The sequence below is a fragment of the Fistularia commersonii genome, chromosome 3 (genome assembly GCF_037954325.1).
Source record: "Fistularia commersonii isolate RoL2024-O1a breed Wild chromosome 3, RoL_Fcom_v1.0, whole genome shotgun sequence".
Lineage (NCBI taxonomy): Eukaryota > Metazoa > Chordata > Actinopteri > Syngnathiformes > Fistulariidae > Fistularia > Fistularia commersonii.
The window spans coordinates 14,375,375-14,389,524 of record NC_141286.1 but is presented as its reverse complement, the minus strand read 5'-3'; the positions used below and the strand labels follow the sequence as shown (position 1 = coordinate 14,389,524).

Here is a 14,150-nt window from a genome sequence, read left to right as displayed (position 1 = left end):
TAGAAATTTGATCTTAGTATGACTAAAATGAAAGTTCTGTTTATCCCTTTCATCAAATTTCTGGAAGTTTCCACCTGATTCAGAAAAAGAATAAATGACACCTTGAACAGAGAACGGTTTTTTAAGAGTTCCGCTTTCGAATTTATTATGAATTTCACATTTTGTATAAAAGAAGTGCATCTTTAAAAAAAAAAAATGGACATTTCAGTAACAACAGAAAATACATGTTCTACTGCATGGAGACATGAGTTCTAGATATTAAGCATCATGAATCTGAGGGTTAAAGCAGAACTATGTACAGAAGACATAACGACTGATGGTCGACATACTGCATGTGGTTTCCATGGCGACGCCTGGAATTAAATGGCTTCGGTTTTTCAAACAAATCCCCAAGTCTTCATGAAGTGGATTTAGAGAAGGCTGATGGAGGTAAAACACGGTGAGGCATTCAAATACTCAGGACAGGTGTGGCAAGTAAGCAACTGATGGCTTCAAAGTATCTTTAGTGTCATCGCAAGCAGGTAAGACTTTCGACCGGCGGTGATACACACATTAAAGCTGCATTTGAACACAACGTGACAGACATTACAGACCGACAGTTTGTCCGAGGGAAGAGCCAAACATTGATTTTATAGATGGTAAATATGTCGGAGGGGTTATGGAAGCCTGATGCTAGCAAGCGTAAAAACATTGAAGTGACGTACTTTTATCTGATATTGACAAATCTATTTACCACATTTTATAATGTGAAAATTGTATTTTTTCACATCACAAAATGATCAATTCCTATAAAAGGTATAAGATTTTCAAACCTGGGGAGATGCAAGGGGCAGATGAAGTATTGTGCTGGCGGAGGTATGGAGCAGGGACGAGGAGAAACGGCTAGCCAGGGCAGTGGAACAAGGTTCCCAGAGGGCCTGAACAAAATGGGTTTTGCCTGGGCACAAGGTCACGTGGAGAGACCAGTGGCAACTAGAACCTTACTGTATCTCTTTCCTCATAAGGTCCGTCTATGACACTCTTCCTTCGCCATCACATCTGCACATTTAGGGGCTAAGAGAAGATCCAATTTTTAAGCTCTGCAGCCAGAAAGGGGCACTGGTGTACATGCGGTCTGGGTGTAAAACAGCTTTAACCCAGGGGCAGTATGGATGGCGCCATGATAAAATTCTCCACTCATTGGCTGACACCATAGAGCGGGAGAGAGGCAGGAAGAGGCAAACTGATACAGCCTCTGAGAAAGCAATCGCCTTCCATAAGGAAGAAGCAAGGCCTGTCCTTAGTGCAAAAAGGAAAAAGCCTAGCATCCTTCAAACTGCGAGCTCCAGGGAGATAAACGTCGATCTTAGGAGGAGGCTGCAGTTTCTCGAAGTCCAAACAACCCTCCACTCAGACATCGGGCTACGGTCAACCAAAGACTAGAAGATAATTCTGGTTGAGCTCACTGTGCCATGGGAGGAGGGTTGTGAGGAAGCCTGTGAAAGGAAGGCCTTGAGGTACCAACATCCAGTCCAGGACTGCAGATACAAATGCTGGCAGGCGTGGCTGTTCCTCGTGGAGATAGGGTGCAGGGGCTTCCCGGCTAAGTCGGCACGGCATTTACTTTCTGCTCTAGGTCTGGACGAGCGAAGCAAAAAGCAAGCTGCTCGTAGGATGGGGGATGAGGCAGAATGTGCCTCGTGTTGGATATGGAGTAAAAGGAGGAATGCCGGAGGAGGATGGGCAGTGAGCTGGCCACTAACTGCCAGCCCACCAAATGGAGGGTGTTGTGGTTGAGGGCGGAAACACCCTGTGAAGGTTGTACACCACCTGATGACATCTGCTCTTGGCTAAAGGCTACAACTTCATGCTAAGGTAGCTGAGGAAGGCACCCACAGGTGTATGCAACAAGCTTTTAATGCCATACAGAAACTGGTCAGTTTCTTTCGCAGCAATGAAGATGCAGGAAGGACCCTGGTAACATTCCCATGGGGAGCCTTTCTGTGTGGAGTTTGCATGTTCTCACTGTCTGCATGGGTTTTCTCTGGGTTTCCTACCACAGTTCAAAAAACATGCATAAGGTAAATTGCGATTTGCAGTTAACGCAATTAACGCGAATGACCGGCTATCGGTCCAGGGTGTACCCTGCCTCTCGCCCAATGACAACTGGGATAGGCTCCCGCATCTCCCACAGCCCTAAGTATAGGATAAACGGTAGATAATGGATGGATATTTATACAAAGATTGACTAACCTCGAAATCACAAATCTAAAACTTAATTCCCTTTTTTGTCATTTTTTATGAACATCCTAATAAATGATAAATATAAAATTTATTTCCTAATCATTGTACATTTTCAGTTTGTATCTGATTGTGTGAATTTGAATTAAAAAAAAAAAAACTTTACAGAAAACATTTAGGAAGATCGCTTAAAATCAACAAAATCAGGAAAAGCAAAGATGCTGAATGCTGAATGACGACCATATAAAGGTCAGATCAGTTTCAAAAAGTGAACTGATCACTTCATTTGCTTAAAGAGCTTCTAGGATTTTTTCAGCTCCACTGACTAAGTACTCGGACCCCCCCGACCATACCTCATTCAAAACGTCCAACTGGGTTACGTGTACAACATTAATGTTTGGCTGAAAGTGGTCAATGGCAATGGTGCAATCTAGATCCCAATGTAGATGTTGGATTGTTTTAAAGCAAAAACCAACCGCCCGGACAATGTTACAACATTTCTACTTCATATAACATTTGGCAACTTGTTGGTTTAACATGATCTTCATTTTCAGGGATGGTGTTTCATCTGTCTGTTGCACAATCCCTGCGTTTACAAGGTTGCGTCGTCACAGTGCAGGCCGGGGCTGTTAGGCAACCCTAACATAACGTTCCTGTAACCTGTTGGTTTTCAGATGATCCCCCTCCCCCGTCCTGTGCTGTAGTGGTACTTGCAATTACGGCATGTCGATGTGAGATTTGACCATCTTTCAACATTCAAATGGCACATGGTTCATCCATGATGAGTTAAATGCAGAGAAGGAATTTCCAAGGGATTAATAAGTATAAATAAATTAATTAACCAATTTACAAGGTTACGTAACATTAAAAATGATTTTATGACTGGATCTGGAACTCCCAAGTTTTCTCCCAAGTCAATCGAACATCATTTCATGTAGCAAGATCTAGTTCAACAGAACTATGACGGGGGATTCTCTGACCCACTGGTCGATAGGACGTTTCTATGGTAATAGAAGCCCTGGACACTGGTTTTGATAAGAGCACCTGAGGGGATCTTGGCTGGATATATCAAGGTAAAAGGTCACATGGTAGCTGCCCCAGTTTGTTCACTTGAAAAAAAAGCACCGACGACATTTAAGTACAAAATACACATACAAAGTAATAAAGGCAATTCTAGCGAATGTAGAAAAGAGTATAAAAGATGTTGTGGTACAAAACATCGAGCCCATCACCCTTGTCATCCCGTCTTCAGTCCAGGAAGCGCTGGCAGGCTTTCTTCCAACGGCATGCTGTGCACCACTGGTCCCGTTGCTCGATGCCATAGACTTTACGGCATTTCTTGGCGTCACCACGAATCCTCCTGACGCACAAAGACGCCCCGTCAGTGTCTTTGACGTCATTTAATTTAATTTGATTTTTATTTTCAATTCGATAACTTCATATTGACCTCTGAACATTGCCTCCACATTAAATCTACACATCCAATGTTTTTGCCTTGCTGAGCTTGACATCTTTTAGCCTTAGATAAACACAAAGGCCTCACTGATTGAATTTCCACTGAGCCCTCTGAGGTCGGTTTGTGTTGGACATTGCTTTTTAGCTGTAAAAACCACAGGTGAGCTGCCCAGTGGAAGATTGAAATCAATAAATACTGTGAGATTGAATCATACCAAGCTACAACTTATCTCCTGATCACACACACACACACAGAAACATGGCACTAGAGTGCACACTGACCGGCAGGGGGCACTCTGGTTCTGAAGCCACTGCTCTCCCACGCTGACTGAGCGCACCCGGAACATCTGAGAAAGGGGAGTGGGAGGAGGACAAGGAGAAGAAGAGAATGGGACTTAAGTTTCAGCAGCAGGCAAACATGCACGCAGTAACGGTCGTCAGCCAGCAGGGGGTGAACTGGGCCAACCGCCCCGAGAGGGAAACCAGTTTGAACAGGAAGTGAACAAAAGGCTGCTGTTCAGAGGAAAACATTAAAATGAAGCCAAATCCTCCCTCAGAGGCTCGGGGTTTGTCTGACTATTTGCACTCAGGGTTTACTTTTACTGCGTAAGATGTTAAAGTGGATGTTTTTTTAAAGTTTGAAAACATCTGCTTGCAAGTAAGGGATGATTCAGGTCTCACCTGTCTGTGGCAGGTGGGAGGTGGGGCCATCGAGTGACAGTGGGCCTCCAGGTGGCTGGGGGGCGGAGCCTAAGACAATTTGAAGGAGCATATGTCAAAGTCAAGGCCCACGGCAGGATCCAGCCCGTGAACAAATTATCTCTGGCCCCTGGGATGAAATTGATTATTATTAGAACAGGGCCGCAGCCGCTTGCTGGAGTTTTAAACGCACCAATACTACATTCCCCGGAACGCAACGGTACCCTGCGAACTCACTGCAGCGCAGCGAGCCCGCTTTGGTTTCATTCTTCATCATCAGTCAGAGCAGATGTAAAATTTCAGCTACTTCCGCCCCAAAAATGGCTAACCAAAGGTGGATGCTGAGAACAGGGGATTTCAAGGCAGGTGGGAGGCAGAGTACATGCTCACGGAGGTAAAACGCAAACCTGTGTGTCTTTTATGTGGAGAAAATTTGGCTGCAGATACGGATAGAAAACTTGAGCCACTTTCCCAGCTGCCAGACCATGAAAGAGAAGCTCTCTACCGCTGTGTTCCCAAGTGGACAGTTTGCCGATAAACTCAACATGCTTGCCGTCAACTTCCGACGCCGATTTTCTGACTTTAAAGCCCAAAAAAGCAGGTTTGCACTGCTTTGCAATCCTTTTGCAGTTGACTTGGAAAGCGCACCATCAAACCTACAAATGGAGTTGATTGAGCTCCAGTGCAATGATACACTGAAGGAAAAATATGAGAGAGTGGGTGCTGCTGAGTTTGCACGTTTCATCCCCGACACAATGCCCCAGCTGCGCATCCAAGCTGCTCGGATGCTCTCTATGTTTGGCAGCACATACCTGTGTGAACAACTGTTCTTTTTGATGAAGCTGAACAAAACATCACACAGGAGCCATCTTAGTGATAAGCACCTTCACTCAATCCTGAGGATTTCCTCATCTTAGAGCCTGACCCCGAACACTGATGAACTTGTACAAAAGATGAGACACCACCAAATATCAAGCTCAGCCTCAGAAAAGTGATCATCACAGAGCGTGAACTATTTTTAGTCCTTAAGTCAGTTAAATTTTTACATTTTTTTTCTCCAAGATATGTGATTTTTCTTTGAAGAAAGTACTGTTTTGTCTGTATGCCATAGATTTTTGTATTTTAATTTATTGTATTTTGTTTAAAAATTATTATTATTTATTTAATTATTTCATTAACAATTTGTTTTTTTGGCCCTCTGTGTATTTGACTTTAACATCCCTGATTTAAGGAGTCAGTGCACAAAGCCAAACTTTGTAAAAAAGCCTGTTGCATCCCATCAGAAGCAGTAGTGGACACATTCAAAATGTGATTTACTTGCATCTAGTCATGGACCACTCTGATTTTTTAAAACAGTTAAGATCAGTCAATTAATAGTTAATCATGCAAGTTCCGATGTTTTAAAGGTGTTAATAGTTGCTTCACTAAACCTGACTTTTAAGAATAACCACCTGAGGCATGAAAAATTTTATCCATTGTAAGCCAAGACACAAGGTACCAATTACAAATTCGTAGTCAACATGTCATAAAAATAGGCATGTATAAAGCTGTCAAAAGGCAAAATTACATTATACATACTGTAATAGTTGAAGTTGCAACTATGCAAGCTACAATATAACGGACCAAGAAAAAAAAGGTGTAAGTGAGTATCTTAGGATGCATTGTTATACACTCACTACCTATTTACAAACATTTCTTACAAAGTCTAATGCAAACCTGTTATTTATGTGAACCCCTTCTTCTTTTCCTTTCAGCTTTTCCCTTCAGGGGTCGCCACAGCGAATCAACCTTCTCAATCTAACCCTATTCTCTGTATCCTCCTCTCCTACAACAGCTAACTTCATATCCTCTCTCGCTACGTCCATAAATCTTCTCTTTGGTCTTCCTCTAGACCTACTGCCTGCTTGCTCTAATTCCAGCATCTGTCTACCAATATATTCACGATACCTCCTCTGTACATGACCCAACCATCTCAGTCTTGCTTCTCTGAACTTCTTTCCAAAACATCTAACTGAGCTGTCCCTCTGATGGACTGAAATTCCTGAAACTCCACACCATTCATTTGCCTTTGCAATGAAAATAAGGAGGTTGTATTTTTTGTGTTATTACATGGAATTTCAATTTCACAATTCACTTTTACACCCTCACCTGATAGGAGTGCTCTGATTGGACCTGCCAGAAACTGCCAGTCGGCGGGGCAGAGCAGCTCAGGGGATGTGGGGAAGGAGAGGTCGGGGAGGAGGGGAGTGGAGGGGACGGCGGCTGCTGGTCCCGCTGTTTGATCTCCGTGTAGTAAAAGTCCTCCTCGCTGCGAGAGCAGCGCTCGTGCTCACCACCGCGGCTGTGAGGGGACCGAGGGAGGTGGAAAATGGTGCCATTACAGTACCGTAAGTCAAACGTGTGTTTACGTCACAAAGGCAATATATCAGATAGCCTTTAAGCCTAAGACGGATGTTGGAGAGACATTAGCAACAAAATTGAACAACGGATTAAACCAGCATCAAGCGTCTTTAAGAGTCAGGATGTGCAGATGACTTCCTTCATGAATTTCATTTATACTTAGAGGCTTAAGAAAACAAATTTAGGTGAAAGGTCAAAATGATTCAATGCACTGAGAAGTACATTTAGATTTGTTTTGTAGGTTTGATAATTCCCCTGATATACAGGTGAGTCTCACCTCAGGTGTGTTGTCCGAATGTGACGTTTGATTCCCACCACCGATATCAGCACCTTTTCGCAGTTCGGCCACAGACACCTGAACGCCACCTTCCCCGAGTTCTGTGGGGAAAAGGGGAACGTCAGACAACAAACTTGCATCTTTACAATCCACCCCTGACGCCGTCCAACCTGCTCACCCTTCGTCGCCGTGGTGCAGGTTCATCAAACAGCACCTGTTCGAGTTCCATGTCCAACACCTCTTCAGGGGGTGAGGTCGGGCTAGTATCGGGCTCCGCCCTCGGTGGAGAGGGGGCGGGGCTCTGATTGCAATGGCCGATGCTCCAGTAGCCACTGCTGCCGCTGTCAGAGAGCTCACTGCCACCACAGTCCACAAGTGGCACTGAAATTTGCATGATGGCATTTAATGTTACTTCTCTTGCTTAGAATGAATTTTTCTTTTTTATAATTTGATTTTCTTGTGGCTGATAATTCATCACAAATCTTCAGATTACTGTTTCTTTAGGTGTTCACTTGTGTGCTTGTTATTCCGCCTTTCTGTCCTACCTGTAGGGTCTGGCTGTGCAGGGCTTTGTAGCAGGGGGCTACAGGATAAGCTGCTGAGCACCATGGCTGCCATCATCTGGTCCATGTCAACCTCATCCGTGTTTGTCCGCCTGGAGATCAAAAGTTGTTAGACTAGAAAAGGCGGGACTAACAACTTAAAAAAAACACAGACTTATGACAACATGTCGAACCTCCCAGGGACATCGATGTATGAAGAGGCAGATCTGCTGCTGACTGGGGGCGAGGACGGGATCCAAAGGGAACCTGGACCTGATGTGAGGTCCAACTTATCCATAAGGCATGTAGACTCACACTGGAAAAGAAAAGACACACACATACAATGTTGTTCAACAGTGGTAGAGAGTTCCAGATAGCCAAAAAACAATGAGCACAAAGCTTCCAGCAAGTTTTCCCCTCAATTCTGATGTTACGAACTTAATGTGTAGTTCTGTCGTTCTGAACTCCTAAAATAGTTGTACATCTAAACCCAACAGTTGCAACATCAATACCTCTTGAGGAGTTTATTTCATCTAGACAGGTCGACTAGTTTTCTCGTTTAAATTTAACTTAGTAAAGACAACATCAAAGCAATGCTGGGAAATAACAAAGGGAATGACAAATGAACTAAAAATAAACAGGTCTCTTTGCAATCCAATGACTATCTTACTATTTGAATCCTATCATCTGACCTACTCTCTTTATCAATTAACATTTCTGACCTTTAGCCCACGATGACCTTTGACCCTGCTAGCAAAGTGTATCACTCCAGCTGTTCCCATGGCGATTCTGGTCTCCTGGTCTGTGCGTGGTTCCGGTGTGGCGCACAGCAGCGCCCCCAGGGGAGAACGCTTCCCAAGACGGGTCTTTGGCAACATAATTCAAACCTGGAACAACAGAGCAGAAACATTATTCCAGAAAAAACTCACAGTATAATCAGGGATCTACAGTGTTTTCTCTAGAATACATTTTAATATATTTGACAAGACCGATCTCGGCTCAGACCGGAGCACACAGATCTGTTTGTCAGACAGTAAGTTCACAATCTGAGTGGGTGGAAAAAAACAAGCTATGCTTATTTTGGCTCATATTTTGAGCTTTTTAAAGTTTCAGAAAGACATTCTTCCCTGGGTTAAACTTCCTCTGCGGTTGTACCTCTCAGTTTAATTCTGGGCCTCCATTACTTTTAATATAAAATACTCTGCACTGTAATAGATGTGATGTGTGTAAGATGTATATCCTAACGCATCCATGCTTTGGACACTTTTCCAACCCCTGGAAGAGGTTTTGGATTATTATTGGAAAGTTACAAGCCAAATGTGAGTTGACAAGTTTTAATCTTCAGTCTGATGGATAAGATACAGGGTGTAACTGTGACCCTGCCCCATACAACATTATGGTTAGGATAAGGTTGGTCAATATGAAATTAAATGAATACAACCATATTTTCCTACCCTTTTTTGGCCGCAAAAAATTACAACAGAACAGAAATTAACTTAAAGTAGCACCAATAGCTGAATTTAAAAAATACCTGAAACTTTGCAAACCAATAAATCAAAAATGACAAGACACAACTGATAAATTGAAGGAAGTGCTACAAGCCATATAAATCTATAAATAGTTGCAGGAAGTGACAAAAAAGTTGCAAAAGAAGTGTCAGGAGCAAAACGTTGTTGTTTTCCTAAACACGTCAAACAAAGTTTTAAACCAATTATTACAATTATCAGCATTTAAAGAACCTTTATACAATATCACAGTTCAATGCTAGTCAATAAATAAACAGTAAGTGTTATCAGCCAGCTGTATTCAGTCTCATGTTTGCTTTCACACAGATCTGAGTAATGTTACGATGCTATTTACTGTGTGGTGTGTGTGTGTGTGTGTGTGTGTGTGTGTGTGTGTGTGTGTGTGTGTGTATGTGTGTGTGTGTGTGTGTGGGTGTGTGTGTGGGTGTGTGTGTGGGTGTGTGTGTGTGCTTGCACGTGTATAAATGGATAACGGTAGCAAACTGAAAAGGGGATTAAACAACAGATGGGTACAACCGTTCATTGATTACATCACATCCCCTGGCAATGATGATAATTACAACATTTTCATTACCAAAAAGTCACCATGGTAAAAGGATGAAACTTGCCCTTTGCTGTGGGTCAAATAATTTGGGTTAACACACAGATGAACTCACCATGAATGAAATTCCATCATTGGCTAAATATTTAGTTTTCAGACCTTTACTAATATCATTACTTTATGGATTGACAAACTTTGTCAAATACGTGGAAAAAAAATCAAAGGCCAAAAGTTTCAGCATTGTCTAAACTTTACATCTTGACAAAATAAATGTACCCAGAATCATTGCTTAACAATAATGTAAAAATATTCATATTATATTGCCATTATGTTGCATTATATTAATTAGAGAAGCTGCAGAAGATATGAGAATAAAAAACTAGAATACATATTTAGAATACATATTTTCAACATCTAGTGCTTTGAAACTGGAAAAATTAATATATATATATGTGTGTGTGGGTGTGTGTGTGTGTGTGTGTGTGTGTGTGTGTGTGTATCTTTTGGATCAGAACATAAATATACAGTTTAATACGTTTTATAAGTAGAATAAACTAGCTTTTCTGTAGTATACAAAGTTTATATACAGCATGTGTTTATATTATAAACACATGCTGTATATGTTATGTGCACAAACACACCCTCGATTGCTCGTGCACGCACACCACGCACACCACGCAGGCACACTGTACCGACACGCCCCTTGTGTGTGTTGCAGCTTCGGACCAATCAGATTCATCGAGTTCACACCCTCCACAATAAGAGTCTGAGAGTTAAAAAAAAAGAAGGAAAAAAAAAGAAAAACAAGTCCAACTCCGACCAACGCCGTCAGTAATAACACATCGATTTTATGCACTAAAGTTCTAATATTCTATCGAACCGCATTTGAAGCTCGAACCGCAGAGGAGAGTGGACACGATGCAGCTTAAAGCCGAAAGAAAAAAAAATAAAGCTCGAACATCGATGTCGATAGTTGGAACAGTAACTTTCACCGGGCGAACTGCGATTCACGAAGGCAGCGAGAATTCAGGCAAGCTCCGCGGAGTACCGACCTGTACAGGCTGAGGCTCCGGCCGAGGCAGAGAAGGGGAAAAGCTTCACGCAGGACACGGGTGCCCCTCCGCGCTTCAATGAGGAGGCGAGCTGCTGCGGGCGCTCCGCTCCGCTCCCGACGACCGCCGGAAAACACGGACACCGGAGCCGCTGGGCGGGACCGAGCCGGCAGTGACGTATATTTCCAGAAAGGCCTCCCCCCCCTCCCCTTTCCCATTATCCGCTGACTCATCTACCTAAACCTTCTGGCAAAATAAATAAATAATACAATTAAATGGATAAATAAATTAATAAATCCTCACTTGCGACAATCTCATATTTTTTTTTTGAAAAACAAAGAAATACTTCAATTTGATTTGGAATTTCTAATGACCCACAATTCAATTCATAAACGCTGAATGACCCTTTAATTCAGAGTGTGATAGCAATTATTGAAATATTCCAGAATATCAGCAGACAAGTTTACGCTTTACTTTGAAATTAAAATCCCGCACAGTTTGTATCTAGAAATGAGACTGACATCTATCTATCTATCTATCTATCTATCTATCTATCTATCTATCTATCTATCTATCTATCTATCTATCTATCTATCTATCTATCTATCTATCTATCTATCTATCTATCTAGGACTCTCACTGTTAATGGATATTTATTATTCATGAACAATTAAATTGTAAGTATATATCTATATCTATCTATCTATCTATCTATCTATCTATCTATCTATCTATCTATCTATCTATCTATCTATCTATCTATCTATCTATTTATCTATCTATCTATCTATCTATCTATCTATCTATCTATCTATCTATCTATCTATCTATCTATCTATCTATATAGATAGATAGATGGATAGATATAGATATTACTATATATATAGATGCTATATATATAGTATAGTTCTGTACTATCTGTATAGATAGCTAGATAGATAGCTAGCTAGATAGATAGATAGATAGATAGATGGATTGATGGACTGATAGATAGATAGACATGTTGCTACCTCTAAAACCACATACATTGACAGTCATGTGGACCTTCCATGTACAGTTTAAAATATTCGGCACCACCTGCTACATAGTATGTGTATCGTTTGATTTCAATTTATTCTTGATTTTATAATTATGTTTTACCATTTGTATTATCTTTTCTGAGGTGTATTAGTTTTTAAAATTTGTCATTCTTGTCATGCTGCAATAACATAGATTAAATTCCCCTGGGGACAAATAAAAATTTTTCAATTTGAATTTGATTATGTATCTATCTATTCATCCATCTATCTACCTCACAACAGTTTATCCGTGTAACAGACTTTAAATGACATGTTTCTTTTTCGTGAACACAGGTTTGGTCTCTAATTTCCAACTTTGCTGTACTCTTTATTTTGTTTGCTTAAGTGAAAAAAATCACATTTGACTAAAAAAAAAATTCATTTGTTTCTCAAGGAATTAGAGCAAATTTCTGTCTGTCTGACTGCTACACAGACTTGCACGCAGGCGTTAAGTTTCGGCGCGCAGAGCCGCTCCAGACTTTCCAAGCTGCTCCCGTGAAGCTCCGCAGCCTGGTAGTAAACAAGAAACCCACGTGGCTACAAGCCGCGCCGTGATTGGACGAGCCCGGCCGCGCAGGAACACACCCCACTGAGGTCTGTTGTTTACTGACTTTGAGCTCTGAGTCACACCTGACAGACACGCCGCTGCTGCTGCTGCGCGTCCACGACCCCCCGTCCACTCTGTAATACTGCACGACTTTCATACCGCGGCTCTACTCCATGATCTACAGTTGTGCGACGCCCCCCTTCCCCCCCCGTGTACGCGCGCATGCGGAGCCTCCATGTGCTCCTTTGTTTCCATGTTTATTTCCGCTAATATTCCTGTACACACCAACTTCTTCTTCTGCAGTGTGCATATGCAATAATGTCTATGGAATGCAACAAAGTATGTGCACGGCAGCACACGCAGTCTTTAAGTATACCGTAGTACTCCGAATCATCCCGTGCACAGCTGGTAAATTCAGGCCTGTCGATTATGCCGTGATAATACTGTAAATCTCAATGTTACCGATGAGAAATACAGTACACTGCGGTGGTACTTCACAGAACCGCCCGCCCGTTATAGTACTCGTATACTGCACATCCACGAGGAAACTAAAACCAAAAAACGAAGGATGTCGAGAAAGTACATGTTTTCGATTTCTGACGTTAGTTCCGTAAAACTATTGATTTCTTTAAAACTTCTAAAACGACTTGGTGTTGTTTGTATTGTTGTTTCACGTGTCGCCACACAAACATAACAGGGCGACAGTGGTTTTTTGCGTATTGCAATATGGGTATTTGTACGGCGTGCTGTAGTGTGGATTAGTAACGTGTGCAGTCGTGGTGTGTGTCGTCGAATAACATGTACTTGTGGTGTGTGTGTTCTTGTATTGTGCGCCTTGGTGCAACATGCACAGAGTGTAGTCTCAAGTGTGGGTCTGGCACTGATTACGTAAGACAGTCTGTTCTGTCTCATTCCGCGCGTGCCCGTGCGTTTGTGAGAGAGAGAGAGTGTGTGTGTGTGTGTGTGCGGAGCTGCACGTAGCTCACACACGCTCTTCCTTCGGAATCGTGATCTACGTGCTGATAGTGAAGGAGCGACGCCGCTTAAAGCAACATTTCACCTTATTTACTGTCGGAGGGGAAACACACTGGACGCGCGGCGCGGGAGCGCGCAGCCCCGTGCCGAGTCCATTTAAATCACTTGTGACGTTTGACCGCTGCGTCACGTTTCATCTGCCCGGGAAGAAATATCTGTAATCTGCTTTTAAACACTTGATTTTCTCTAAAACAAAATGGAACCAATACAAAAAGGCGGGGTTCTCATGATAAAGAAATATCCGTTCAATAATTCCACCATGTGAGTCAATATGTGTGTGTGTGTGTGTGTGTGTGTGTGTGTGTGTGTGTGTGTGTGTGTGTGTGTGTGTGTGTGTGTGTGTTAATTGTATTGCACACACTAAAATTTAACCTTGATTCTACTTAAATCATATCAATATTTCTTTTATTGTTACGAGAACGTGGCTACGTTACTGACATCTAAATCACTCTCTGTAAATCAATTGTTGATAATAATCAAGAAAGAGAGAAAACCTCCACAGCTATGATCACATCCCATATTTATAAATTCGTACAATCTTACATACAAACACATGAAAAAAAATACACATGCAGAGTTAATATATAATTGGGGCTTGACCACTTGATCAATCACTTGTCAATCATAGGGTCATAGATATGAACCTGGAGAGAATCAAGGTAGAAGAACCAAAGGGAAGGGTCTGAAGGAGAACATTCAAACCCCATATAGAAAGAACGTTCTTGCTGTGAGGTAGGAAAGCTCACAACTGGTAGTACACTCCTGCCTCAGTTTCACATGTATATGTATATGTATATG

General features: G+C 42.1%; 1 protein-coding gene across 2 annotated transcripts; it reads right to left on the bottom strand.

The window, feature by feature from the left end:
• Positions 1 to 117: 117 nt before the first annotated feature.
• znf395a (zinc finger protein 395a) lies at positions 118 to 10,843 on the bottom strand. 2 transcript variants are annotated; one of them, XM_086143735.1, is made up of 10 exons: positions 10,713 to 10,843; positions 8,316 to 8,480; positions 7,788 to 7,909; positions 7,597 to 7,706; positions 7,230 to 7,432; positions 7,052 to 7,152; positions 6,523 to 6,715; positions 4,357 to 4,425; positions 3,958 to 4,022; positions 118 to 3,580 (listed from the first exon to the last, which is right to left on the bottom strand). In XM_086143735.1, the coding sequence occupies exons 2-10, from the start codon at positions 8,469 to 8,471 to the stop codon at positions 3,469 to 3,471; spliced, it is 1,131 nt and encodes a 376-aa protein (XP_085999861.1). In that variant the 5' UTR covers positions 8,472 to 8,480; positions 10,713 to 10,843; the 3' UTR covers positions 118 to 3,468. The 2 variants fall into 2 exon arrangements, with proteins under 2 accessions (XP_085999861.1, XP_085999862.1); XM_086143736.1 differs by lacking the exon at positions 10,713 to 10,843 and adding an exon at positions 10,353 to 10,402.
• Positions 10,844 to 14,150: the final 3,307 nt, after the last annotated feature.